Below are 27,984 nucleotides of genomic sequence, written 5' to 3' on the forward strand. Positions count from 1 at the left end.
GATAGGTGCGGGAGCACCAGCCTGATGTGCGGGAGCACATGCCTCGAGTGCGGGAGCACCAAAGTTTCTGCCTCACTTCTTGAAATCTGTCGTCGTGACTGTGCAGGCGCACCATTACTTGGTGCGGGCGCACCTGACCTGGTGCGGGCGCACCACTCGTGCCGAGAACAACTCTCGCGCAAGTCACACTTCACAGTCACAATCCCTAGTTAATGTAATTAACCCACTAATCTTTAATTATCACTCTCCTAAATGCTGATTAAATCCTAATTAAATCCAAATAAACCCTAATTAACCCTAGTTGATGAGTCGGGGAATCCTTTCTTCTCAAGTATCAATCAATGATTCCCCTGGTATCCATCATTGGCCTTGGTACGGTGGTCGTTTGTGACTTTTAATTTAGGGTTTCATCTATTAAGATTGTCGGCAGAGGTTCAAGTAATCATTTGAGGAAAGTTTGTTGTTTTAATGTTTCTGTGAGAAACCTCCTTCAACAAGAATTCGAGTGTTGAGTGAAGTCGAAGAAGCACTAAGAATTTGAGTGCCTACTGAAGTTAAAGAAGCATCAAGCTAAGGCCAACTAGTGAATTATTTTACATTAGTTGATTTTTTTTTATAGATTTAGTATTTACTCCAAATTCTACCAATATCAAGATTGAAGAAAACCACGATGTTGTACGGAATTTCTCTGTCATTCCATTACTTTTTGATACATTGTTGATTTTTTTTTTCTATTTCTAATGTATTTAAAAATTTGTTCTATATTTTGGTTTTAGACCTGAAAACTTAGGGAATTTTTTCTCCATTTAATTTGTTAGTTTCTTTTTTTTTTGTGGTAGTACAAAATATGATAATTGATTTTTTGGCTGTCTCTCTTTTGGTCTAGTATTATTGTTCCATTTTGATGGCTTGTTATCTTAAATTTGATATAGTATTATGGTTTCAGTTAGAGATGTGCACATTTAATTCGGACCGGGACCAGAATTTAGACCGAAATGGACCGGATCGAAAACTTGGGATTTCGGGTTTTCGTTCCAGTCCGGTTTGGTCCTAAATCGTTTTTTTTTTTTTTTGTAAAAGAAGCTTTAAAGGTTAAAAAAAAAGTTTAAAACTTAGAAAAGTTATAAAGTTCAGACCTCATCTTTATTGACTTTAAAATTATTGCTTCTAGAATTATTGGTTTTTAATCTATCAAATATTCAAATTTATAAACATGTTTAAACCCAAGGAAAATATATTATAAAAAAAATACAAATTTCGGTCCAACCAGTCCAAAGCCGGACCGAAAAATTATTCCGGTCCGGTCCCGGTCCAAAAAAGTTTCAAAGTTCGGTCCATCGATCTTGGACCAGTGCACACCCCTAGTTTCAGCTGCAAATCTGCTTTTTAATTTGTGTTAAATAAAATTTTATGAGAAATGTCTTTTTTAATAAAAAAAAATGACTAATTTGTGTTGGGTGTAGAATACAATCCGACGCAGATTCCCATAAAAATAAATATTGCTTCGGATGTAGAACACAATTCGATGCGGATCACCCCTTTTTTAAAATTGAAAATAATCATTGCGTCGCATATAGTTATCAGTCCGACACAAATCTCACTCTCTAGGACAAATTGCTTAATCAATGGAGCACTATTTGCGTTGGGTCATGGCCGTCATCCAATGCAAATGACATAAAATTCGCGTCAAACACTGACCCAACGCAATTTGTATCCGGGTAATATGCGTCGAGCTGTAGTGTCGAATCGGAACCGGCACAAATCATCATTTCTCTATTAGTGCTTATTATCGTTATTACAACAAATAAAAAATACCAAAAAATAGAAGTAAACCTAGTAGCAAAATTTAAATTGTCCATCCACAGGTTCATGAAAATTACTAAGACATTCTTCTTTGTTGATGATCACATGAATCAAAACACCTTAATTTCTCAATCAACCTCACTGATCACAATTCTTATAGCCACAATAGTTGATTAGGGGCCTGTTCTCTTCGGCATAAAACAGTTGAACTGAACTGAACTTATTGGAGTTGAACTGAACTGAACTTATCAGAGCTGAGCTGAACTGAACTGAACTGAATTGAATTAAATTAAATTGAAATAAACTGAATGTAATAAATATATAAATAATATTTTAAACAAGAATAATATGAATATTGAATAATAATTATAATGATAAGTAATAATAATGAATGATAATAATAATAATAATAATAATAATAGTATTTTGGATATTTTTAAATGATAGTTATAAATAAATAATATTAATAATCATAAATTATTAATAATAATAATAATTAATGATAATAATGATAATTAATAATAATTATTTTATATTATTTGTATTAATATATTAATACTTGATGATGATATATAAGAACAATAATATCTAAGAAGTAAATTAATATTACTATTTTAATAAATAGATTTAATAATATAAAAATATTTAGTAATAAAAATAATGATTGGGTTGGACCGCAAAAATTACATCATAAACCGTCTTGACGCGATTTGATTGGTTTATGGGCTAAAAAAAGTGGGTTTATTTGTGTTTTGACCTAAATCATGTTCCTCCTAATAATAATAGTAATAATAATGAGTAAAGCTATAATAAACAAAAATAATATATAGAAACAACAACAACAACAACAACAACAACAATAATAATAATAATAATAATAATAATAATGATAATAATAATAATAATAATAATAATAATAATAATAATAATAATAATAATACTTAATAGTAATGATATATATTTAAATAATAATAATAATCATAATAATAATGATAATAATAATAATAATAAGAGTAATTAGTAAAATAAATTATACCAACATAATAATAATATTTAACAAAATGGTTATAAGGGCCTGTTCTCTTCGGCATAAAACAGTTGAACTGAACTGAACTGGACTGAATTGAACTGAACTGAACTGAACTGAACTGAATTGAGCTGAACTGATCTGAACTGAACTGAACTGAACTGAAATAAATAGTGATATGTGAGAGTAAAAGTATTGTCAAGAGCTGAACTGAACTGAACTGAACTGAACTGATCTGATCTGAATTGAACTGAACTGAACTGAACTGAATTGAACTGAACTGAAAATAAGCTGGGGAGAACATGCCCTAAAAGAATGGAGCTGAACTGAACTGATCTGAATTGAACTTATCAGAGCTGAACTGAACTGATTGGAGCTGAACTGAACTGAACTGAAAATAAGCTGGGGAGAACAGGCCCTAGGTGAGCACACTCCTTTTTTAAGAGTTAGAACACGTGTTAAATTATTGTTGGGCCCTTGAGGGGAACATAGACTTAGGTTATGTTTCTTTGAACTTATTTTAGCTGAAATTTAATTAAATTAACTGAATCGAAATTAAATTAGATTAACTGAACTGAAATTAAATTAACAGAAATAAACAAAACTGAAATTAACTGAAAATAAATCCAAAAAAATAGGACCTTAAGTACAACAAAATTATCAATTTTTTTTTACCAAGGTAACAACTAAAGCGTTTTGGGTGGACTGACTTTACAATATATTTGTGCACTCAAACTATGTAGATCATACAAAAACAGACTATATCACAAAAAACTGATTATATCATATGATAATTGATTATATCATAATAAAACTGATTCTATATAGGTGACAATATCATTTGCGGTTTTTTCATTAATTACCCCTAAATTTTTATAAAATTCAAGAAATATTTTCGTAGTTTTAAAAATACACGAGATACTCGGAATTGCTAGCAAGTTTTTTTTTATACCACTGGAGTTGCTCTTGATAACTAACCATGGAACTGCTGCGCCTTCCATCAGACCATCACCAACATAAGATCTCTCTGCTCTTACCGTTACCCCTATCAGGCTATCCCTGTTATTCTGCTACGCGTCCTCCTCGAATTTAATATTTTCCATTCTAATTCTTTTTTCGCTTCGCACACATAATTCTTGCAAAATGCAACCGTCGATGTCTGTTAATGTTAACAGTGCAAATGGAGTTAGGGTTAAGATTGTTCACTTCTTCAAGCTTTTGCTCGATGAGAAGCAGTAATGGCGGAATGATCGTAGTCTTGCGTCACAGCGCAATGATGATTGCCTTCAGAATGTTTTTCTTACTTCTCGAAAATCGCCGTTTTTCAGGTGAAATCTCGCAATTCTTTTTTTTCGCCTAATTCCTGAGAATGTGTTTGTGTTATTCCTGAAATTTGCGGTTTCTGTTGGAAGTTCGAGTTTATTGTGTTATGAATTGTGATATGTTGGAAATTATTGTCCACCGAAGCTTGGATTTTTAATTTTTTTTGATAATATAAATGTATTAATCATTTCGTTGACAATCCAATGTAAATGAGGAAATAATCAATTCTAAGCTATAATATCTGGCGTGTTTATTTACGAGCAATTGTTTTGTGTGTGGTAATTAGTTGAATCATCAGTTATAGTTTCTTTTCTGGAAATTAGGTTCATTGATGAGGATATATTGTATTGTAATCCATTCTATGTTGTGCGTAATTATTTCCAGTTTACGAGGTGATACAAGGTTACAGTTTGCATTAGCTGCTGTTTATTGACCAAAACCTGGGAGTCAGAAAAATGAAAATTTGTAGAAGGCTTCTATTGAAGTTATTTGGAAATCAAAGCAGGACAAATTGGTATGATTAGATTTATAGTAAGTTAAAACTTTGTCCTTGCTAGAAGCTTATTTTGTTTAAGTGTTTGGATCAGCATCTGTTTTGTGTGTTTGTGAAATTTGTGCACTCATGTATTAGACCAGGGAAGTTAATAGTCCGAAACAATGACGGGGCAAGTGTTTTCTAACAAAAAAATTTTGTGGTTAAGGGATATATTGCTAGCACAACATCCTTGTATTGAACACATAGGAATGTTTCTAACAACTAATGTGATTTCTGTGTTTACGGGGATTTGAAACTTTGTTCTTTTCTTTAGTAGTAAGTTCAATAACGAAATGATGTGAGATTTGTTACTGGTTCTTTCTTCTGGTGACACTGATAAAATTGAATACTGATTGATTTAAAAATAGTTTTCTCTGGTTTTACTGTTAGAATCTAGTCAAATTAAGTAATGACTATTTAATAATGAGGGAAGCTGGAGAGTGAGCAAGAAGTTACTGGTCTCATGTGAGTCTTAACTCTTAACGGACTCTGTACAACGCCAATTGGTTTTGTGATTGAATCTCACTCATTGTTACATGGAACGCAGAACGTTTCGAAACGTGGCACGGAAACAGGTTCGCGGAATGCAGCCTTTAGAGTAAACCATATGGACTCCTAGACCACGTACCACTTTCCGGGACGCGTCCCCTGGAATGTGGAACGTGGCCACATAACACGTTCCTGGTATCAATAATCTCACTTATACCATAGGCTTGTTTCCCTTGCATCTCTTTCCTTAGCAAATGGTATTAAAGTCTGGTTTGGCTGGGGCATGTGTTGTAGAGACACTTTTGGTTGTTGTCTTGTATACTTGGTAGTAATCTCTTATAAGGGAATGGGAAATAAGTGCTTTTTACAGAGTTTCTGCTTGGATGACCTCGTTTTCATTCTAGGGGGAGTGTCGTCTCAATTATTAGGGGAAGATGAGTTCAACCCATGTTAAAGTTATTGAGTCTTACATTGGAGAGATACGTCGGGATGTTTCTATGTATAAACTTAGTGGCTACTTTTCCCAATGTCAATTATAAAACATTATAAGAGATCTACTTGTTTGTGGGCATTGGCTCTCTGGTAAATCTGTATATCATCTTTATTTAGAACTCGAGTTGCTCTTTCTAGCTTCCTTTTGACATTGTTGAACAACTTCCTTCTCTTAGTGTGTGTGGTTGTTTTTATATATGCTCATCTTGAAGTTCCACCTTTTTCTGAAAAGCTAGGACTGATTGTAGTCTTTTCCTAAAATGCTAATATGTGTTTAATCTTTTTGGCTAAAAAAATTGAATGGACCCGGTTCAAAATAACTTATTGTGTGCCGAGTATCGTATGGTATGGTCAACTTTTATGTGATATAGTCAGTTTCTATATGATATAGATAGTTTTTATATGATATAATCACCTTTTGTATATTTAGTTTTTGTGTGATACAATCAGTTTTCTAATGTAGTCAGTTTTCGATTGCTATAGTCGGTTTTTTCAGATAGTCATTTTCCACTTTTTGGTAGTGCACACTGTTGCAACTTTGATTAACTAGTAGACATTGACTTGTTTTGTTTGTTCAGTGTGTTTCATTGTGAAGATTTCCTGCTTCCTCCCAAGAAAAAAATTCAAATATTATTTTCTTTATATTATTTGTTTTTTTTTTTTTTTTGGGGGGGGGGGGACAAGACCCAAGTGACTTTGTAGAAAAGTTACAATAAATAACATAAGGAAATATGTCACCAACAGACGCAAATATTGATTACCTTATAATACTCCCAACTTTGGGGGTGTCATTCCCAAATTAGTCCCACATCACCTATACGAGAGATAAAAGCAAAATCCTTGAAAGTATAAGAATGATTATTACATATGTCATAGTTTAATAAGTCATGTGTGACTTTCTTGGGAGGACACTCTTAAATCTTAGATTGTTCAGACTTAATCAATAGTTTGGATTGTTTGAAGAAAAACTTATTTGGACTATTGGTGTCAAATTTTCCAAACGTCATCGTGGAGTTCTAACAAGCTTTCAATATTTATGGAAGCAATCTTCCTGTACATCTTGGGCTTCTATTGGTTTTTCAAGTTCTATTTGATTCTTCGGATTTTTGGTGGAGTGTCATTTCAAAATCACAGTGTAAGCACAATATATAACATGCATGTGGTAATAAGCTTTGTCATCCATAGATTGCATTTTCTTCTTTGTCGTGACAATTTCTTTTGTTTTCCTCCTCATATCTTGTTAGTTTCTCACTGATGCAATAAGTATTGAGGAATATACTCGGTAAGCCAAAAACATATAAGCTCACTCTAGAGAAATTACTCGACAACAAGAAAACTCAATGTCATTGGAGTGAAGAAATTTCACGCCATTAGAATTACTTTCTTTGACATTTCACTCGTCTTCATCCACTTCTTAAAGCTTGAGTACTTGATAGTTTTCAAGAAGAGAAAGTCGACCTTTTACATCAGATATAATTGTAAAATAGGTTAGCACCATTTTCTTTCTTTACTTTCTCACTAAATTCAAACCAGACTAGTAAGATTTAGATCGTACCAGATTGGATCGATTTCGGACCACACCAAGTTTTTATAATATTTAGACCAGAATACCTTGTTTCAAGTGAACAGTACAAAGCCTAAAAAAAGAGCCCATTTGTATGGAGGAAGTAAAGGAAATTCAATAGTAATGGTAAATATAAATTTTGATGTCGTGAAATGTGTTTTTCTCCTTAAATGCCTTGAGCAGCTCATGCTTGTTAAAAATATTGAAGTAACATAGTGATCTCTTAAACTTTGCAATTCTGTCAAGGGTCCAAATGGAACATGTGCTTTGATCCAAGCTTGGAGTTGCTTTTTTAGTGAATGTTTATCTTCAATTTAGATGGTTTTGTTATTTTTGCTGCTTCTTTGTACTTGCCATTGGTCTTCTTGTTTTTGTTCTGCATCTACTTGTCATCTTTTTGGCTATATCTTGTGCTTTGACACTGAAGTGAGCCTCAACACCTGAAATTGCTGCTAATCCAATTGTAAGAGGATCTACCCCATATACAACTTTAGATTATAGTTTCTGGCTGCCTGTTCTTAAGTTTTCTTAGGGCTAGGCGAATTCTGCATGAGTTAAGAGTAGGTCTTTGTGTTCCTTATCTTTGCAAGTAAAGCTTTTTAACTTTTGCTGGACCTATGTCATTGATTTGTTTGAGGGTGATAGAAATTATGTATTTTGTGTGATTCTAGTGTAAATTTTAGCCCCCAATATCTTTTTCCTCGAGGGTGTATAAATGTGCGACCAGAATTTGGTCTCTATTCCAATTAATGGATTTAGTCATACTGACTTTTTGATATTGCCCAGTCATTCCAACGCTGTTATTGATTTTGATTAGGGTTTATGGAATACGCCAGTGTTAACCTATAAATAACATCATCACTAAGGCCTTTTGTGCCTTGCTCTTCACAAGTCCAACACCCAGGGGGAGGGAGTAGATAGGGTTCAACTTCTCTCCTCTCTCCTCTCCCCTCTCCCCTCTCCAGGGAAAACACCTAGATTCGATAGAACTGTGGTGGAGGTCACATGGGTGCTTGAAGTACTGAGGGTCAAGCCTGCGTGTAAACAACCAGGATTTATGTCAAAATATTTGCTACATCTGGGTGGTTTTAGAACTGCTTAGACATCTGGTAGTTTTATGCCTAGCTCTGCGACAAATTGTTTGTTTTAGACGGCAGAGTTGGTTTGTACAAATATGTATGTATGCAGCATATGTAGTTGTATTGTTTGGTCGTATGAAATAATGGAAATCATTACATAGTTGCCTTTTCCTATAAAATAGCCTGCTTAGGGGGTGTTTGGTTCATATAGAGGAATGGAAAGGGAATGAAATCAAGTAGAGAGGAGGAATGGTAACAATAACTGTTACGTTTATTGGGTGTTTGGTTCAACACTAGAAAGGAATCACTTATAAGTTATAAGGGAATGTAAAGGAATGTGTTACTCTAATTTGGAGGGTAACATTTTGGGAGTTTGGGTTACCCTTAAGTAAGGGCAGCGGTTAACCCACTATCCAAACCAAACAAGGAGTAATGGATTCAGATTATTGAATCCGTTTCCAAGCCCTAAAAACACTTAACCAAACATGGCCTTAATATAAAAAAATAAGCATCAGACACAGTTGTAAAATTTAGGCCTTGAATATAATGCTTAAAACTTCGAATTTTGATGTACTCTACAAGTGGATAATTAGGATTGTACCCATTTGCCGACTTAGTTTCTCAATACATCTTTGTCGTTAGCTTCTAGGTTGGAGACATAATTTATGGGGCGCTTGGATAGAATTGGGATAGTATCATGTGATTAATTTCTAACTCATACTCTTCATATGACTCCAAATAACTGGATTGGATGCTGGACACTTGAAACTTCATCTTGGACAGGAAAAGATAATATCTTACAACTGGCTGATTTTGACTCTAGAATTTGAATCTGGGTACATTTAACCCTAGGTGTGGTGTTACGTACCCATGGAGCATGTTTGAAGATATATATTGTTTTCAAATTATTGTAATGCATTTAATGATGAGGCTTCTGTGGTTATCTGTTCTAATGATAAATGAGAATGGTCGCTGATAGGTTTATTGATCCTCAGTCAACACCCATAAGGCTTCAGCATCGAAGAACCAGTATAGTGTTAGAATTCTCTTGGTACATGGTTTCCGTTGAAATAGTAGAGTATATTGAGCAATCGTAAAGGAATTATATCTTTGGTTACCAGATTGAATATGAAGCTTTGGGAATAGGTGTTGAACTCGTGAAAAAGATACAACAAAAGAACAACAAACCAATATTTTCTTTTATGTTGCACAAAGTCATATTTCCTCTTGTTATCTTCATCTATAGCCTTTTCTTTTTTGTGATGATGAGAACCGAATCTATTTTAGTGTGGACGAGAGCATGCACTGAACACTGCTGCGCTCATAGCAGGAAACATACCATGTCTTTGAGAAGCATTTTATCTTCAATATATCACATGTACAGATTATGATTGGCTTCATGGTCTAAAGGCATTCAATAAGAATTCAACATAGACAACCCAATGATACCAAAATGAGGCTATCTTCTAGACGACGACTTCTTATTACAGTACTCATCTCATTACCAACATCGTCCTGAATGTGCCAACACTTTTTTCTCAGTCGTTGAAGAAAGCTTGTACAAGATTTTTCTGAGCTAAAAATAAAAGCAGTTAACCCAGTTTCTCTGGTTGATCTGCAAATGCATGAAAATACTCTTCCCAAAGGTAAATAATAGTGTTTCCAAGAGAGGAAAAAAATTTATTTTGTAAGGGAAGTATGTCAGATTTTCCTTTCAATAACTCACCTTTTCTTTTCCTCTCCTCTCTAATTCCTTTTTGCTTTTCTCTCCAACTTTTCCATCAAGGAACCAAATGATGGTAAATGAAGTTTGAAACATGAATTCTGCTGACATGTAATTTCCATTTAATTGAAGTTCAGATCGAAATGTTCTCTTCTGAACTAAACACAACCACGAAAGACTTCATCATAGTCGAAATATGTCATTGCAGACCACTGTATTTTGAAAACCTCCCAAGTTGCTAGAGGGGTCTTATTATCTGCGTATTAAGATAATTTTTTTGAGTTGCTGTCCTCGCACAGGGCCGACCTAGAGACCTATTACAAGCCAACACCCCCCCTCCCTAAATCCCAACAAATGCTTGGGGTAGGAATTGAACCGTAGACTTCGCTAGGGAAGATGGGAAAGCTCACCACTTGAGCACCCCAATTCCTATATATATCATTATATCTATATTGCAGTTGAAAATTACTTTCTGTCTCAGAGTGGATGAGCAGCAATGGCAAAACTTTCCAGTTTCCTTAAAGCCACCTGTATAATTGCCTGTTTGGTGACTTGCTTAGGGATTGATTTTGAGGTAATTATTTACCCAGTCACTCGAAGCTCAATTTTTGTGATGTTCATAGTTGGGATCTATCAATATAGTTGGCTTTGGCTTTTGTCTACTGAGGTCGCCGAAACTGGGCTGAGCTCTTATTATTGCAGTGAAAAAAACTTATCTTGGCTCTTTGCCAAGTACTATCGCTGCATTTTCATACGTAGGGTTGAAATCGTGCTGCTATATGCTGCTGATTTCATATTGATTTTGAGTTGATATGCATTAAACATGCTTCTTGGTCTTATAAAGCCAAGTTTACATTCAATTCACCAAATTCTCACACTTGTGTTAGACACGTTTTATTCTCTCTTGAAGCCTTACTCAGTTCAACTAGCTCTGTTCCTTCATTAATATTGATTATTTAGTTTTGAAATTCAATAATGTGATCGTAGTTCCAACTCTTGTGCTGTAAGTAGGCAAAAATTTACTTGGGAAAGGGAAACAAGAATACAAGATTGAGAGAACTAGGCCAAATAAAGGCCCTGTTCTTTTGGACTTAAGTTCAGTTCAGTCGAGTCCGGTGCAAAAAAACAGGGTCGAAGTATTAGAAAGCAAGTCAAGAAGGAGATAAATGTGAGGAAGGATAGTTATGGCTATTTTCAGTTCTCTTGAAAAAGACCTTATATAGTGCGGCTCTTTATTTAGAGATAGGCCCCAGATGGATAATGTTCTCTTAGCTTAACATTGTCAGAACAACTCACAACAGTCATTTCCTTTTTTCAGGCTAGTTATCTTTCTCTGAGTTTGTCAGTTGTAATTAGATAAGAGTATTTATTTGCCATGAATGGAACATTTGAAAATTTCTCCTAGGAAGACCAGCTATCACAAATTAGTCAAAGACTTTCTAATGTATTTTCTACAATCCTTCCTTAAAGCGTCTTGTACCTACTTAGGACTAGTATTTACTGTCGTTGCAGACTCATTGGGTTAAGTTCATTGTCTTGCAATCTATTGTTGCTATCATATAATGATGACATTATATTGCATTCCTGTGCAGATCTAATTGCAAATTTGATTGGCAGTCTCTTTGTGGGGCCCAAAATTGATTTTTTCCTGTTAATTTATTTTTCCTTTGGCAAGTTGTGCCAATTTCTGTACTGATTTTAGCAACTTTTTTCTCTCTAGAATTTCATCAATTGGCACTTTGCTGTCTGCATGACATGGATGTATGAGAACACTGAATTCAGAAAGACGAAAGAGTGTCGAGAGATATCACAGTTTATTCCAGGTAACTAATCACAGTTTAAGAGTTGTTACGATGGTAACTTTGTGGGTTGATGGATCATTGTCTTGCTATTTTCTGAGAATGAGATCGTTGGAGTCTCGCTCTCATTCAACTTGATCATGCACATTAGAGTTGAGTTTTTGAGAAGTCACTCTAGTGCCAACTGAATTTCTTGTTATGGTTAATGAACCTAAACTATGCAAGTCTTAGTCTTTATGTGAAGAAATGTGTTAGTACATAAGAACAATCACAAGTAAAATAAAACATTGAATGGGACTAATACTAATAGGATATTAACTTGTGATGGAGATCAACCTACCTGTGTAATAGATTTTAAAAAAGAAAGGAATACCCGTTGGCAAAAAATAAAATAATGTATTAGAAATATATACTTCATAGGTAAATGGAAGCTTAGATGAATCTAGAAAATGAAACTATATGTTACAAACTATTAAAAGAAAACCACATGTGGAGTATATGTAGCCCTAAGGGCTACATATAAGCATTAAATACATTTCTATAAATGGAAACAGTTTAAGAATTCAAAACATATTTTCACATCAACTGAGATAATAAATGCTTGATTCAATATTATATTTTCATTTTAAACACCTTATACATCGCCCTAAGGGCTATATATATCATTTTTCCAAAAATAAATAAATGGAGAGGCTAAATTACTATTATTATACAAGTCTGGTGCGTATTCTACCTATTGCCAATCAATATTTAGGATAGATCTTAGGCTGCATATGGTCAGGATCTCCTCTAACGAATGGGCCTATGCATAGGCCTATAATATAACAAAACAGAAGATTCTGGGCCATTATTAGTCCCAAAAAGAGTGTGTTAATTGGTATGAGTATTTGCAATGGTGTAAATCCAGTAATCACAAGATGAATGGTTTTAAGTGATTTTCTTAATTACTACTAATATCTACTAAATGACGTGATTTTTTTAATTACTACTAATATCTAATACTCCTAATAGTGAGTGATGAACATGCAATCTAGATAAGGACTAAATCTAAAAGCTACGGCAAAAATTGTACTCTTGGCATTAATGAGATACACTTGTATGTATCCTAAAAATATATGGTTGATTGTGAGGTTGCAAACCATGGGGAAAAAGAAAACGGTACATCGGTCATAAGTGCTAATTTTTTAATTTCAATGGTTAAGATGGTGTAACAGATGTAAAATAATTTACGTAAAATATAGTAGAAGTTACTAGATATTTTCCAATTGTATCAGGAGTGTGTTAGTTGTGGTTATTTTTCAATTTTTTTTCCGTATTTTGCTGAACTTTTGATATATTTATGTGTAACAAATACTTCCTCTGTTTCTAAATAAGTGCAACATTTCTTGTTTTCACGTTTGCCAATGCATTATTTTAACCATTAATATCTTCCATTATCAATAAGTAAAAATTATAAAAGTTGATATTAAAAAATTCACATTCAGACGAATCTAACAAGATCACACATGACTATGTTTTTCCTAAAATGTAAATCACCAAAGCTAATTAAAGTATAAACTGTGAATAGTAAACACTATGCAAATGTTGCACTTATTTAGAAACGGAGGAAGTATATGCTATGATCTAATACTTACAGAATTAGATGGTCTGACATGTTGTTTGATGTATTGTGATCAAGTTTAGGGCTTTGTTTGGCTAGATGGAAAATGATTTTTCAGGAAAAGATTTTCTTCAAGGGAAAATGCAACTCTACTTTAGCTTTTTGTGATTTGGTTCCTTGCATGAACACATAGGAAAAGTAAGAATGTAGCGGAATCGGGAAGGTGAAAAATAGGGAGGGAAATGTATTTTTACTTTTTTTAAGGGTGTGTTTGGTTGGACGAAATTGGAAAAACTCATTTCGAGATAGCGTATCCTTTCTTTGGTTGCAAGAAAAGTAATAAATGAGTGAGAGCACACAGAATATATAGTTAAGGCTATGTTTAGTTCACTTGAAATTTTCTGATCTAAACTTATCTGATCTGATCTGAACTTATTTTTTCTGATCTGATCTGATTACAAGATCTTATCTTTTAGATTTTTCTCAATATATAAGAAAAAATATAGTCATGCGGGTCTTGTTTGATTCGTCTCAATGAGTACTTTATTAATATTCAATTATCATAATTTTTACTAATATGTAATGAAAGATATAATGATTTTTAAATATAAGCATAATCTGAACTGATCTGATCTGAACTTATTTTTTCTGATCTGATCTGATTAGATCTGAAATAAGCAAAAATAAGGTGAACTGAACATAGCCTAAGTAAAGTAGAGGAATAATAGAGAATGAGAGATCTTCACACCATAGTTGGACAAAGAGAAAGAGTGTTTTTGTCGGTGAGATGGATGGAGTTTTTGTTAATGATAACCTATGAATATGCAATCAATTTCTTTTTTACCCACGGCCTTCCTTTTAGGTTCCTAATCTTACATTTGCCTTACAACTCCAAATCCAAAGTTAATTGAGATTAGGTTTCCTACCAAACCACAGTTCATATGGAGTAACCTCCTACCAAACCACAATTCATATGGAGTAACCTTGTTCTTTTTATTTGGAACCCTAACCAAAATATAGCAAGCCGTTAACACGGCTTTATCCGAGATGCCGTTACACAAACCCGAGTTAGATGACGTGGCTTCTCTTGCCTCACGAGGTTATTTTTCACGCTTGGAATATTAAAGTTCATTCCATATTCTCCCCTCTCAAATTTGGCCCAAATCAAATAAAGGAATGTATGGAAAACAGTTTTTAGAAAAAGCATTTTTCTGCTAACCAAATACTCCATCCTAAGGAGGAATTGCTTTTCCATCATTAGGATAGCTATTTTCTACCTCTTGTCAAAAAAAAAAAAAAAAACTATTTTCTACTAATTGGGAAAAAACTTCACTCCTTACCATTCAAGCGAAGAGAATTGAGAAGAGCATTTTCCTAGAAAGAGATTTTATACTTAACCACACACACTCATGGTGTACTATTGTGTAACAGATATATGGTTCGGAGGAATGATAAATATCTAATCGGTAAACATTTATTAACATCTAACATCCATGTGGCCGCACACAAGTGGGTGTAAGGGAGCTTGGAGATTTCCACATGACATGCTGTTATTTGTCCAAAAAAATATTACTTTTGCAATTTTGAAACTTGTATATCTCAAAAAAAAAAAAATTTTTATAAATAAAAATATACTAATGTTCATAATTTTTTCATTCTCTACAAATAGACATCCATTTTGATATAATTTTATCATATTTTTGTTTTACCCGTCTCTAACTGTTATTTAGATATGTAGAAAAAATAATACAAACACTATTTAGGTGTACATAAACACTATTTGTTTATACACAAACACTATATTTTTTTATAAAGGTAAGGAAAAAGAAGGTTAGGAGACCCTCTGCATGAGGGGAGCTCCAACCTTATCGTTTACAAAGATTGAATGAAGAGCTGAATGAGTATAATTTTCAACACAAAAACTAGATACTATGAGGTGGCCAACATTGACAATTCAATTTGGTGCTTTGTTTGCATCTCGGTAGGCGTGTCGAATAGTTCAAATAGAAAAGAAGGGAAGAGAAGTTCGGATATCCTGAATGATGTGGGCGATTTGCCAATAGGGGACCAGACACCTTTGATGGAGTTGATAACCATGAGGTTATCTCCTTTGATGTGGAGATGAGTAATAACATTTTTGAATAGCTAGTCAAACTCCATGCTGAAGGGTTGTAGCTTCTGCCACCGATACTGAAGATGTACCACGGTTTAAGGCTACGATTTTGATTAGGTTGATGTGAAATCTCTGATGATGAAACTTGCTGGTGTTGAAGAATCACGAACAAAACTGTCAAAGTTGAGTTTGAAAAATGAAGATGATGTAGGCTCCCAAGCCACCAACATTGAAGAAGAGAACTTTGGGGTGGAGGGATGGAGGGAAGAGAAGAAGAGAACTTGGGGGGTGGAGGGATGGAGGGAGTGGGAAAATGGGGAGCCACAGGAATGGCAGTAATCAACTGTATTCTTAAGTCTCCATTTTGAGAATATTTTTTTTTTTTGCTTTATGAAGAATCCTATGAATATTAAGCGAGTCGTTAGGTAAGATGATATTGTTTCTTTTTTTTCTTCCAAATACTCCAAATTAGGAAGACAAATTTAGAAGTGTAGTTTTTGTTCTTTTTAATATTAGAAAAATTATCTAATAAGGTGGCACTATTCTTTTTAATATTAGTGTTTGTGCATAACAAATAATGTTTGTGTCGATTTTTCCACAAATCTAAATAAATGGTTAGAGTATGGTAAAATAAAAATGTGATGAAATTATATTAAAATGGATGTCTATTCGTAGAGAATAGAAATATATGAATATTGATATATTTTTTATTTTTTTTAAAACATATTTTTTGAGATATACAAGTTTTAAAATTGCAAAAGTAATATTTTTTTTAGACAAACAATATCATGACATTTGGCTTTCTCTAAATTCCCTTACATCACTTGTGTGCTGCTGTATGGCTCTTAGATATTCATAAATCTCTACCATATATAAATCTCTGCTGATTAGAGATTTATCATGGCTCATATGGTCTGACCTAATAGTCATTTCTTCAGCTAGTTTTGTGTACACTCAACCACACCAAAACAAATGGTGTGGCCACATAACTTAATTAAATTTATTTTCATAATTTTTCCTTATTTACTTACTTTTACTGATTTGTCTCTCATACAACCTAATCCCTCTAATATCTATCCTGTCACTCATTCTCTCTACTTTTGTACCTCCATCAACCATTATTTCTCTTTTTTTCTCTTTCCTCACCATTGTTCATAAGTAAATACCACTAGAAACTACCACCAATAACACACAACCTCATTACTGATCTCTTATTTTTTCTCCTCCGCGGCGTTTACTTTCTTATCACTTTCGCTCTCCTCAATCTTTCTTTCTTCTCCTCACACACCAACGATTTCTTCCTTCTATGTCTCGATCTCCTTATCTCTCCTCGATCTTTTCGATCTCCTCCTTTCTACCACTTCTTTCTCTCTCATCACCGTTGTTTTCTCCTCTCTCTCTCTTGCAATTTTGGCGTTGTTGCTTTTATGGGTTTTTTTTTGGATGTCAATGGTGGAGGAATAGAAGAAAGTGGTGAGAATAGAGAAATTTTCTATGGAGATGATGAAGAGAGAAAAAGCTATTTGTTAGATGTGGTGAAGGTCGAGAAATAATGAGTTACTAGAAAAAGTAACTATATTTTTTTTTTTATAAAAAGTAACCCCAAGACTTCGTAAAAGTAACTCTCCAAGATTTCATAAAAGTAACCCTAATATTTCGTAAAAGTAACTCTAAGGTTTCATGGATGTGACAAAAAAAAAGTAACTCCAATTCAGTAAAAGTAACCTCTTATAATGAAAAAAGCAACCCTTAGTTTCAGTAAAAATAATTTCTTATAATTATAAAAAGTAACCTTTATTCACTGTCGAAGTAACCATTTGTAATTACAAAAAGTAACCTCTATTTATTGTAGAAGTAACCCCTTATAATTAAAAAGTAACCCCTAATTTTAATAAAAGTAACCTCTTATAATTACAAAAGTAACACCTACTTTCAGTAGAAGTAACTCCTTAACATTACAAAAAGTAACCCCTGGTTATAGTAAAAACAATTCCCTTACAGTTACAAAAAATAACTTATACTTTCACTAAAAGTAACTGCTCCTAATTATCGTAAAAGTAACTGCTGTTTATAGTAAAAGTAATAACCCCCTTACAGTTATAAACAGTAACCTATACTTTCAGTAAAAGTAACCCCCTAGCATTATATAAAGTAATCCCTAGTGTTAGTAAAATAACCCTTAGCATTCGATAAGTAATCTCTAATTCACTAAAAGTAACACCTTAGCATTGAAAAGCAACACGTTTATTTTTTATGAATAAATGAGATTACTTTAAATATATAATGGGGATACTTTTTATGAACTAATTAATGGGTTACTTGTACCTTTTTTATTCTTATGATTACTTTCTATAAACATTTCAAGCTATTATATAATAATTAAAGTTACTTTTGCGAACATATGAGGTTACTCGAACAAATAAATAAGGTTACCCAAACATGTAATTAGGGTTGCTTTTATTAACTAATGAGGTTACTTTTATAATATAATGGGTCATTTGAAAAATATATGAGGGTTACTTGTAGAATAAATGGGTTACTTGTATGATAAAATAAGGGTACAAATAATAATAGTTACTTATTATGAAGTAATGAGTTCCTCGTATGATAAAATAAGGTTACAAATAATAAGGGTTACACGTACATTCAGATAGGGTTATCCGAAAACGGATTCACGTTTCAGCTTTTATTAAAGGGGACACGAGCATCATTATATGGCCTAGCTTGGGCTTATTATTAGCTGGCTACGTCCTTATTTATCAATGTGTTAATGGTAAAATTTGAGAGGAAATAAGAGGAGAAAGAAAATAGGAAAAAAAATAGGGGCAATAAGATGAGAGAGAAAATGAGGCAAAAAAAATAGGAAAAATGAGAGAGACATCAAAAAGAAAAAAGAAAGAGTTTTCAAAAAAAAAAAAAAGAGAGAAAGAGGGGGGCGTGCGTGAGAGAAGGAGGGTAGTGAGAGGAAGGGGGTGGCCACACCATTAGTTAAAGGTGTGGACCGCCTCATATAAAAGTTTGTGTTATTTCTTTCTTTCGGAAAAATTTGTTTCTTTACTTTCATTCCCTCTAGCCTCTTTAAATACTTTCCTTGCTTTACATCCGCCTGTAATGATTGTCACTTCTTTCTAGACACTTTCTTTTTTTTATCTAATATTTTTATTTTATTTTTTAGATGATGTCTAATACTACGATGTTGTTCTTTTACACTGAATTATTGGAAATTCAATTCAATTTAGTTAAATTTAGTTTAGATGGATTCAATTTAAACTCATTTCACAGTTTTAGTTTAGTTCACTCCAAAACAAACTGGGACTAAGACTTTTAGGTATGAGATTCTGTTAGGCTATGAAGACAATTTGACAAAGATATATTGGTTCATATGATAAAAGGAAAGTGATTGAAAGAAAGCACAAGTTAAAAAGCTATGAATATGTTTTAAGTTTTAACTAGTTCAAAACTTCAAAAAGGAGATATGTTGCAATTATAAGAAAAAGGCTATGTTTAGTAAATGGCTTTTTCATTGGCTTTTGGCTATTGGCTTTTCAATTTGGTCAAACAGCCAAAAAAAGTGTTTGGTTATTGGCTTTTTGGTTGGCTGAAAAGCTGGCTTTTAAGCCAAAACAAAAAAGCTGCCTAGAGCAGTTTTTTGGATTGGCTTTTGGCTTGTTTGCCCACAAACTCTCTAGCAAACAGCCAACAACCACAATTAAATTTGCCAAACACTTTTGCAAACAGCTGGCTTAAACAGCCAACTTTAAAAGCCAATACATACAACCAATGCTTCCAGCCAGTCAAACAAGCCAACCAAACCAGCCAAAAGCCAACAGCCAATAGCCGATTGCCAAACAACCCCAAAGACATGGAAGAAGTATATGCTAGCCACATCCTGTACTAGAGATTCACTCACCCCCTAAGATACACATATTCTCACCACGATTTTGCTTGGTTTGCTATGAAGAGTGTCAGTACACCAGGTACAACTTACAAGTATGGTTGAAAAGAGGACTTGGGCTCATATAGGGTGTTAACTCCAGACTCATAACCAAGCATATTGCTTGATTTAGTGGTAAGCTTTGATTATACAAGCATAAGGTTGGAGATCAGACAACACAAGAGTTACTTTTGGAGTAAAATTTTTGCTTCTATAATTGGATTGGGTTAAACTGTAAAAAAAGTTCCTGTCTAGTCCGACACTTCCATTTTTTTTTTGGACAGCAGGACGGGCACTTCATTTTATCAACCTTAAAAATGAAAAAAATAAACGGATATTTCACCGGTAACCTTTGAATTTTGCGAATATTTACTGGGTACCTTCGCAGTTTCTAAAATGCACAAGGTTCCCCGGAAGTTTTGATAAATACTCAGAATACCCTTAATGACCAACGATCGTCAATTCCGTCAGTCATTAAGGCTAAATCAACGCCTAACTAACCTAATTATTATTAATTAATCCTAATTAACTCTAAGTAAACCTAATTAACTCTAATTGAACCTCATTAACCTTAGTTAATTAAATCCCCACTACCTCCTCCTCACGTACCAGCCACCCCAACCACCGTCATGTATAATGTGAAACTAATTGTTAGAATCGGGCTATCTACAAAATAAGAGGTCATGGTTTCAAGGCTTTTCTGGCAAAATTTTTTTCATCAGTTTTTAAGAGAATGTCATGTTAGCGTATTTAATGTCATGTTGGATACAATGTAATAAGAGGTGAGTTGGGGGGACACATGACGGTGTGCAATTTAATAATTGATAGACTTAGGATTTATTTGTATTAAAAAAATATAATTTGCAAATAAAGAGATGTGATTTGGTGGTATAACAATGACGTTGTTAACTAAATAGTTAGGGGATGAAATCGTATTAAACTATTTTTTTGGTAGATTAGAAAACAAGTTGTCATGTTAGAATATGTAGAGCTATGTCAACATTTGAGTTTGGTGACAAATGGCGGACGTCAAGTGTTCCTCACACGTTTTAATAATAATATACTTCCTCCGTTTCACAATAAGTGAAACACTTTTCTTATTTGTTAGAACATGTCACATAAAAAAATTCACTTTTATGTGTGTTGCTTAATCTTTTTATATATTTACAGATAAACATTTAAGGTTTACTTTTACAATTTTTTCATACACTAACTTTTTGTAAGCATACTTTAAATTTCCTATTGCCACATGAGTTTTCACGCTAAAATAACAATCTCTTTTCACCATCCACTCCGATTTTTAGGCAAAGAAAAAGAGAAAAGTTATGTGAGGTCTTGTTAGATTTTTCTTGATTATATATTTCGAAAATATCAACTTTTGTTAATTTTTACTAAAACATAATTAGAGGTATTTAATGGTAATTTTTGCATAGGTAAGCGTGAAAACTCATGTGGTATTGCAATAGAAAAAGAAAAAAGAAGTAATAGTTATTGCATCAGGCCCCCTCGATTTCAAAATATCAATTTTTTTATGATTTTTGCACATGTGCATACTATATTAGAGATTCTTTAATGGTTTATTTTGTGCATAAGCAAGCATGAAAACTCATGTGTTATTGCTATAGAATAAAATTAAAGGAAGTAATAGTTGTTGCATCAGACCGTTTTCTACAAGAATTTGCGAAAGAGATCGTATTGTGTCGGACTCGTCCGACACAATATTCTCGTCGGACGACTTCACTTGAGTTTCAGGTAGTCTTCATTTTTTTCAGGTAGTCTTCATTTTTTTCCAGTTAGTCCATTATTTCTTTCAGTTGGACTTTGTTTTGTTTCAGTTGGTCCATTCTTTGTTTCAGTTGTCCATTATTGTTTCAGTTGGTATACATATTACGAAACAAAGTCCAACTGAAACAAAACAAAGTCCAACTGAAACAAAAACAATAACCAACTGAAACAAAAACAATAACCAACTAAAACAAAACAAAGTCCAACTGAAACAAAAACAATAACCAACTGAAACAAAACAAAGTCCAACTGAAACAAAACAATAACTAACTGAAACAAAAACAAAGTCCAACTGAAACAAAACAAAGTCCAACTGAAACAAAACAAAGTCCAACTGAAACAAAACAAAGTCCAACTGAAACAAAACAATAACGAACTGAAACAAAACAAAGCCCTGGTTTTCCTCCAAGCCATATTCATCTTGCTTTACCATAATGTCTTAATACATGTCTTCTTCCTTCTTGCTCGAAGACATTTTCAATGCCTCATTTGTTAAGCGTTGCTGAGGAGTCGTCCTTTCTATCACCTTCTTGAAATCTCTTGTATATATCTCCTTTGTAAAATTTTCTTGTTCTAGCCACAAGAATTAATGACACAAGTGCAGTAAAAAATGTAGCAACCGCGATTATTATGTAGGCTAACTGGTAGCACTTAACTCCAATGCAGTGCAACTCTTCCCCTTCCTTCCGAGTGAGCCCCAATGCCTGGAGTTGGCATTGAAAATGTCTTCGAGCAAGAGGGAAGAAGAAAGCTTGCTCTGAACTGTCGTTTTGTATCTCTTGGAAAACAACATCGATAAAATTGTCATTTATGCCTACCAGATTAGAGTCATTGGACATAAAAAACATACAATTGCCCCAGAATTAAAGGGAGACAGACTATGTTGTTGACGCATTTCTCGCGAGACGTTGAGTGGGAAGATGACATGGAGGATTTGGCTTATGCAAACCTAGGCCAATAATGGTTTTGATGTATTGGGCTCAGCCCGTCCGACGGAAAGTGTTGGGTCAGACGGTCTGACCCAATACTTTCACTTTGCGAAAAATGCAATCTTTTTAATTAGAAGGTGTAATTCATGAAATAACCAAGTTCTCTATTTATTCATAAATACCTGTTGATGATTAAATGCATGGTCTTTACTCTTGCATGCATATATACCCCCCTTTCCACCTCCAAAACCTAAACCCAACCCCTCACGTATACACATAGATCTTTACATCTCACCTTCTATCCTTTCTCTTGCAATGGATAACCGAGTAAACCAATCCAGTGACAAAAAATCTACTCTTTCTAGCTTCTTTGATGAAGAAATTACAGAAGATCAATCACCCAGCTTTCAACACCTCTCTAACCCGCTCCATCAAAACTTTTCCCCTCGCCGTTATGGCCCTCATTTCAACCCTGATTCCTCACCATTACTGTCTCAAAGCCCAGAATCTTCCTGGTCTCCTTCTCCTCCATTGACCCCTTCCCAACCTTCCCTTCTCTACTGTTGCATCTCCTCTCTCCGCCGCGATGGCGACATCTACTCGGTCGCTGTGTCCGGAGACCTAGTTTTAACTGGCTCGAGTAGCCGTCGAGTTTATGCATGGCAGTCACTTGACTGCCATGCAAAAGGCTACATACAAGCCCGGTGTGGTGAAGTTCGAGCCATGCTAGCTTATGATGACATGCTCTTCACTTCACATAAAGATCACAAACTTAGGATATGGAATTTGAGGTTCTTTAATGGTAACTTTAGGGCTAGAAAAGTCATTACCTTACCAAGTTCTAGCCATTTCAAGAACTTCATATGTAGGTCAGTTAGCCCACCACATAGGTTAACTTCTAAACCAGTTAACCCACAACATAAGGACATTATCTCTTGCATGGCATACTACCATGTTGAAGGGATATTATATACTGGCTCATTTGATAGAACTATTAAAACCTGGAAGTTAACTGAGAAGAAATGTGTAGACTCCTTCATAGCTCATGGAGATCATATTAATGACATGGTAGTCAACCAACAAAATGGCTCTCTGTTTACTTGTTCATCAGATGGGACAGTAAAGATGTGGTTTAGGGTTCATGGGGAAACCTGCCATGTTCTTGTTAAGGTATTTAGTTTTCATACTTACCCTATTTATGCCTTGGCTTTAGGTACGTCACCTTCACAAAGAAGCTTCTTATATTCAGGATCTTCAGATGGATGTATAAATTTCTGGGTGCAAGAGATGTCTACCCACTACAATCATGGCGGAGTACTAGAAGGGCATCAGTTTGCTGTTCTTTGTTTAGTTGCCCTTGAGAATTTGGTGATCAGTGGATCTGAGGATGCGACAATTCGAATTTGGAGGAGAGACAAAGCAAGATTTAGTCATGAGTGTCTTGCTGTTCTTGAAGGGCATAGAGGGCCTGTGAGATGCTTGGCTGCTATGTTGCAGGACGAGGTTGGGACGAGTTTCTTGGTGTACAGTGCTAGCTTGGATCAAACGTTTAAGGTGTGGAGAGTTAAGCTGCTGAGAGAAGTGAAGAAATCTTCTGGAAATCATAGCATTGGAGATGATGATATAGAAGATGCTAATTACGTAGGGTGTGAAGCAAGCCCTGTGTTGTCGCCTTCATGGGTGAAGAAGAAGCTTCAATGTCGCAGTGTTGGTAATTAGTTTGTTTAATTATGACTTTCAGCCTTTCAGGTGTTGTGCGTTAGTAGTATTATTATAGGAGTAAGTTGGAACATCATCGTAGGCCTTTTATCAGCGACTTTGGTAGAATTATGAATATTTTATGTTAGCGCTAAGCTTGCAAGTTTTTTCTTCAAGGAAATATGTACTCCATCTATCATGTATTTTCAGTCTACTTAATATTTGTATTCCACTTACATATTATATCAATAGTGGCTCTAGTATTGGCAAATACCGAGGATAAATTATCGTCTCATACCATCGAGCTATCGAGATCAATATTTTAGCGTTAAAGTTGTAACAATAATAGGTTAATCTATATGCATATCAGTTGTAGTGACTAGTGTAGTGTATATAAAGGGGGTTTAGTCATCCAAATCAAAGCCAAGGGTATTTTGTTTTCCTACCTCATCTGTTTCTTTTTAGATGCTACATTTTTTAAAGGGTTTTTTTAACTAGGTACTCATGTGATTTTTTAAAATTCATGAGGTACCCTTGGTTTAAAATAATGCACTAGGTACCCTTACTTTGGGGGTGAAATGCACGAAATGCCCTTATGGACTAACGGTGTTAAGTTTCCGTTAGTCATTAACCCTAATTAATCATTCTAACCCTAATAAAACCCTAATTAGCCTAATTAACTAACTAAATTCTAACTTCTAACCCTAACCCCCTAATTTCAAACCCTAACATAACCTTAATCCTCCGAACTTCAAACCCTAACCTCACCACGACCTCCTCTCCCCCTCCCCAACCCCCACCCCCACCTCCACCTCTCTAGCCCCGCAGCAGACCCTACCCCACCTCCACTGCCTTCCCCCGCAACACCCTTTTCCCCCCCACCACCCTAGTAGGCCCCCTACCTCGCAGCCCCCTCCCCCTCGCCCTCCCCCAGCACCCCCGCATCAACGTCGCGTACGCATTCTCCTCCCCCCTTCTAGGTTGTCGGGCCTACCGGTGCAGCGTCGCCGGTGATGCATCACCCTACCTCGCCGATCTCGCTTAGTCTGGACCCTTGTTTCTCCTCTCTTTTTCCTCCTCTGTTCTTGTTTCTTGCCACTGCTACCTCGCCGGTTATTGCCGCTAGTATTGCTACACCCTTGGTGGTGGTGGTGCCTCCATTCCGTGGTGCTGCCGTTGCTGACTTGCTGGTCTACGCGTAATAAGTGGGGGTTGACTAGGAGAGAGAAGGTAGAGGGAGGGGGGCTAGAAGGGTGACGGTGGGTGGGGAAATCACCGGGGGAGGGGGGCTGCTGCAGGGGGTGGGATTGTGGGGAGGGCGGCTGCGGGGTTGAGGGAGGGCAGGTACGGGGGTAGGGGAGGGCAGCTACGGGGGTAGGGGAGGGGGGGTGCTGCAGGGGGTGGGATTGTGGGGAGGGCGACTACGGGGTGGGGGAGGGCAGCTATGGGGGTGGGGGAGGGCAGCTACGGGGGTGGGGGAGGGTAGAGGCGCTGTGGTGGTTGGATAGTTACGGTTTAGGGGTGGGGGTGAACTGTTAGAGGATTAGGGGTTAGGATTAGGGTTAGGGTTTTAGGGTTAGAGTTAAAGGGATTAGATGGGTTAATTAACCCTAATGACTAACGGAATCTTGACGTTGTTAGTCATTAAGGGCATTTCGTGAATTTTATTGAAATAATAAGGGTACCTGATGGATTTTTTTAAAACCAGGGATACCCCATGAATTTTGAAAAACTACAGGGGTACCTGGTGAAAAAACCGTTTTTTAAACCGTGAACTTCTAGGCAATTTTTGTAGAGGAGAGAGATAGACAGAAAGAAAAATGAGGACCCATGTGATATGAGAAAGAGAGAGAAATTATTCACAAAAAATAAATTGATGCATCTAATTTGAAACACCTCTTTTCGAAAAGTGTAGCATCTAAAAAATGGAGGAAGTACGATAATTTGGGAGAGCTAAGACACTGTTTTCTTGGGCACAATTTTAGTTCAGCTCAGTTTAATTCAATTTAGTTACTTTCCTTTCATAGTTCAATTCAATTTAGCTTAAAAAAACAGGATCGCATGGCTTGTTTGGTTCACCTTATCTTCAGTCTATATCAGAAATAATAAGTTCAGATAAGTTCTGATAAGATCTAATAAGTTCAAATAAGTTTGGCTAACAAAAATAAGTAAAGTAAGATTTAACACTCTCACAAAATAATGTCTAACAAATTTAGTTAAACAAACATACTAAAAAATAAGATCTAACACTCTCATAAAATAAGCAAAATAAAGTTGAATAGAATAGGGCCAAAACCTTGACGTGTATGCAATTTATTTTTACTTTGAAGGATCTGTTGTTTACCCTTTTCGATAATGAGTTATCTTTTCCACTTTCCAATAATATATGAACACCATTTTCGTCTCTATTTTTGTCTGTTGTCACAGGTGTGCATGTCCTAATATATCAATTATCGTGCATCTTTCTTGTGTTAAATATCAGAAGAGGAGAATATGAGAATGTACAAAGATCCATATCTAATGCACATATGTGGAAATCAACTAAAAGTAAGTATAAATGGATGATACCGTGTGATAATTTTCAAATTGGAAGTGCTCTTTTATCCTACCCTCACAGGCCACAGGCACAGCTGTTCTTGCACCATCAATTTGTGGAATTGATGCACTAGTACAGCACAACAGCAGCGATCAAGCAATGCATCATGCATGTACTACTATTACTTATTAGTCTACTAGCTAGGTAACGGTTGGCTGTATTACTGTTAATAGTATATTAACATAAACTTCCCTCCTAAAGTTATTGCTATTTAAAAACTTGTTGCAGTCTTTTACTCCATATATAGTGTTTTCAGATCATAATACGTACCGATGCATTTTACTCCATATATATATTGAATTTATATCATGATGCTATGTCTCTGTGATTTCGTCCTTCAATTTGAAAAGTCAAGAAACATTATGTATGCTCATTGATAGTTTTAGTCATATACTCATATAAATATCATTGAATATACACTCGGAGAGTCGGAGTATACGCGGAAGCCATATAATAATGATGTGCAGGTGTCACTGTGTCATCTCGCTCTATATTGATCTGGAAGCCTACAAAACAAAAGGTACATCTGATATTATTTTTGAGTAAGAAAGTACTGCATCTTTAATATTGTCAGCCACTTGTTTATGTTTGTGGAGTATAGCTTACAACTTTCACATCTGAATTTGCCTTAGGGTTATCCAGAGCAGATGGATTGAGCGTCACATGTGATATATCAGGTTTCAAGTTCAAGACTTGATGTCATAACAATGTGTATATGTGGTAGTTGCTCCCTCCTCACCCTCTAGACTAAACTGGCTACATAATTGTGGGTTTCACCCATGTAACTCGAGATTTACCATTCACTAAGTGAGTGGGTTCCCGTCACCAAAAAAAAATTGTCATAGGGTTGAAAAGAATGTCTCTAACAAAGGTATATTAGTAATTTTATAGGTTGAAAATACCATACTAAAGTGAAGTTGATACCAAACATTTTGGTACCAAATCAAATTGGTACCAAAGTTACACTTTATAGTAACAACTTCCGCACCAACTTTACAGTGATTTGGTAATAACTTACACTTTTTTGATACTCAGACCTATGAAATTATTTTGGTGTGCTTGTAGGAGTTCATTTTGGATTCTAATAATGAGATGACAATCCAACCTCTGTGTAACTTCATCTTGCTTAGGTTACAAGATTTTGTTTTGTTAAGGAGGTGGCCGGAAGGATTTGGGTGGTTATATCTAGATATCGAGCGAGAGAAGAGAGAAATAAGTATCTATCTTGTAAGAGATCTTAGGAACAAGTAGAAAATTTGTTGAGAGGTGACACTTTTGTATATTATTTTACTAGGTAATGTTGGAACATTTATAGCTAAATGTGCCCGTTGATGATATGTGATGATTATGTCTCGATATTGTGGTGTGATGAAACATAGTGAAAAAGAAGGAACATGAACAGGATTCCAAATAAAAGAAAAAAAAAGGTTATCACATACGAACTTATCTTATAGTTAATTGAATTTATCTTTCTCCTTTAAAAAAAGAATAGTTT

General features: G+C 34.9%; 1 protein-coding gene across 11 annotated transcripts; it reads left to right on the top strand.

Moving 5' to 3' along the window:
* Window positions 1-3,719: 3,719 nt before the first annotated feature.
* On the top strand, window positions 3,720-26,798 carry LOC104885329 (protein JINGUBANG). Of its 11 annotated transcripts, none has more exons than XM_010670033.4 (5): window positions 3,737-4,158; window positions 4,538-4,667; window positions 10,517-10,609; window positions 11,756-11,858; window positions 23,445-24,129. In XM_010670033.4, exons 3-5 carry the CDS (start codon window positions 10,532-10,534, stop codon window positions 23,912-23,914), a joined length of 651 nt encoding a protein of 216 aa, XP_010668335.2. In that variant the 5' UTR covers window positions 3,737-4,158; window positions 4,538-4,667; window positions 10,517-10,531; the 3' UTR covers window positions 23,915-24,129. The 11 variants fall into 11 exon arrangements, 10 of the variants coding, with proteins under 10 accessions (XP_010668335.2, XP_048495760.1, XP_019102768.2 ...); XM_048639803.2 differs by having other exon boundaries at window positions 3,739-4,158; window positions 4,538-4,684; window positions 23,409-24,129; XM_019247223.3 differs by having other exon boundaries at window positions 3,739-4,158; window positions 23,409-24,129.
* The last annotated feature ends 1,186 nt before the right edge of the window (window positions 26,799-27,984 follow it).

The sequence above is a fragment of the Beta vulgaris genome, chromosome 2, assembly GCF_026745355.1.
Source record: "Beta vulgaris subsp. vulgaris cultivar EL10 chromosome 2, EL10.2, whole genome shotgun sequence".
In the NCBI taxonomy this organism is placed as follows: Eukaryota; Viridiplantae; Streptophyta; class Magnoliopsida; order Caryophyllales; family Amaranthaceae; genus Beta; species Beta vulgaris.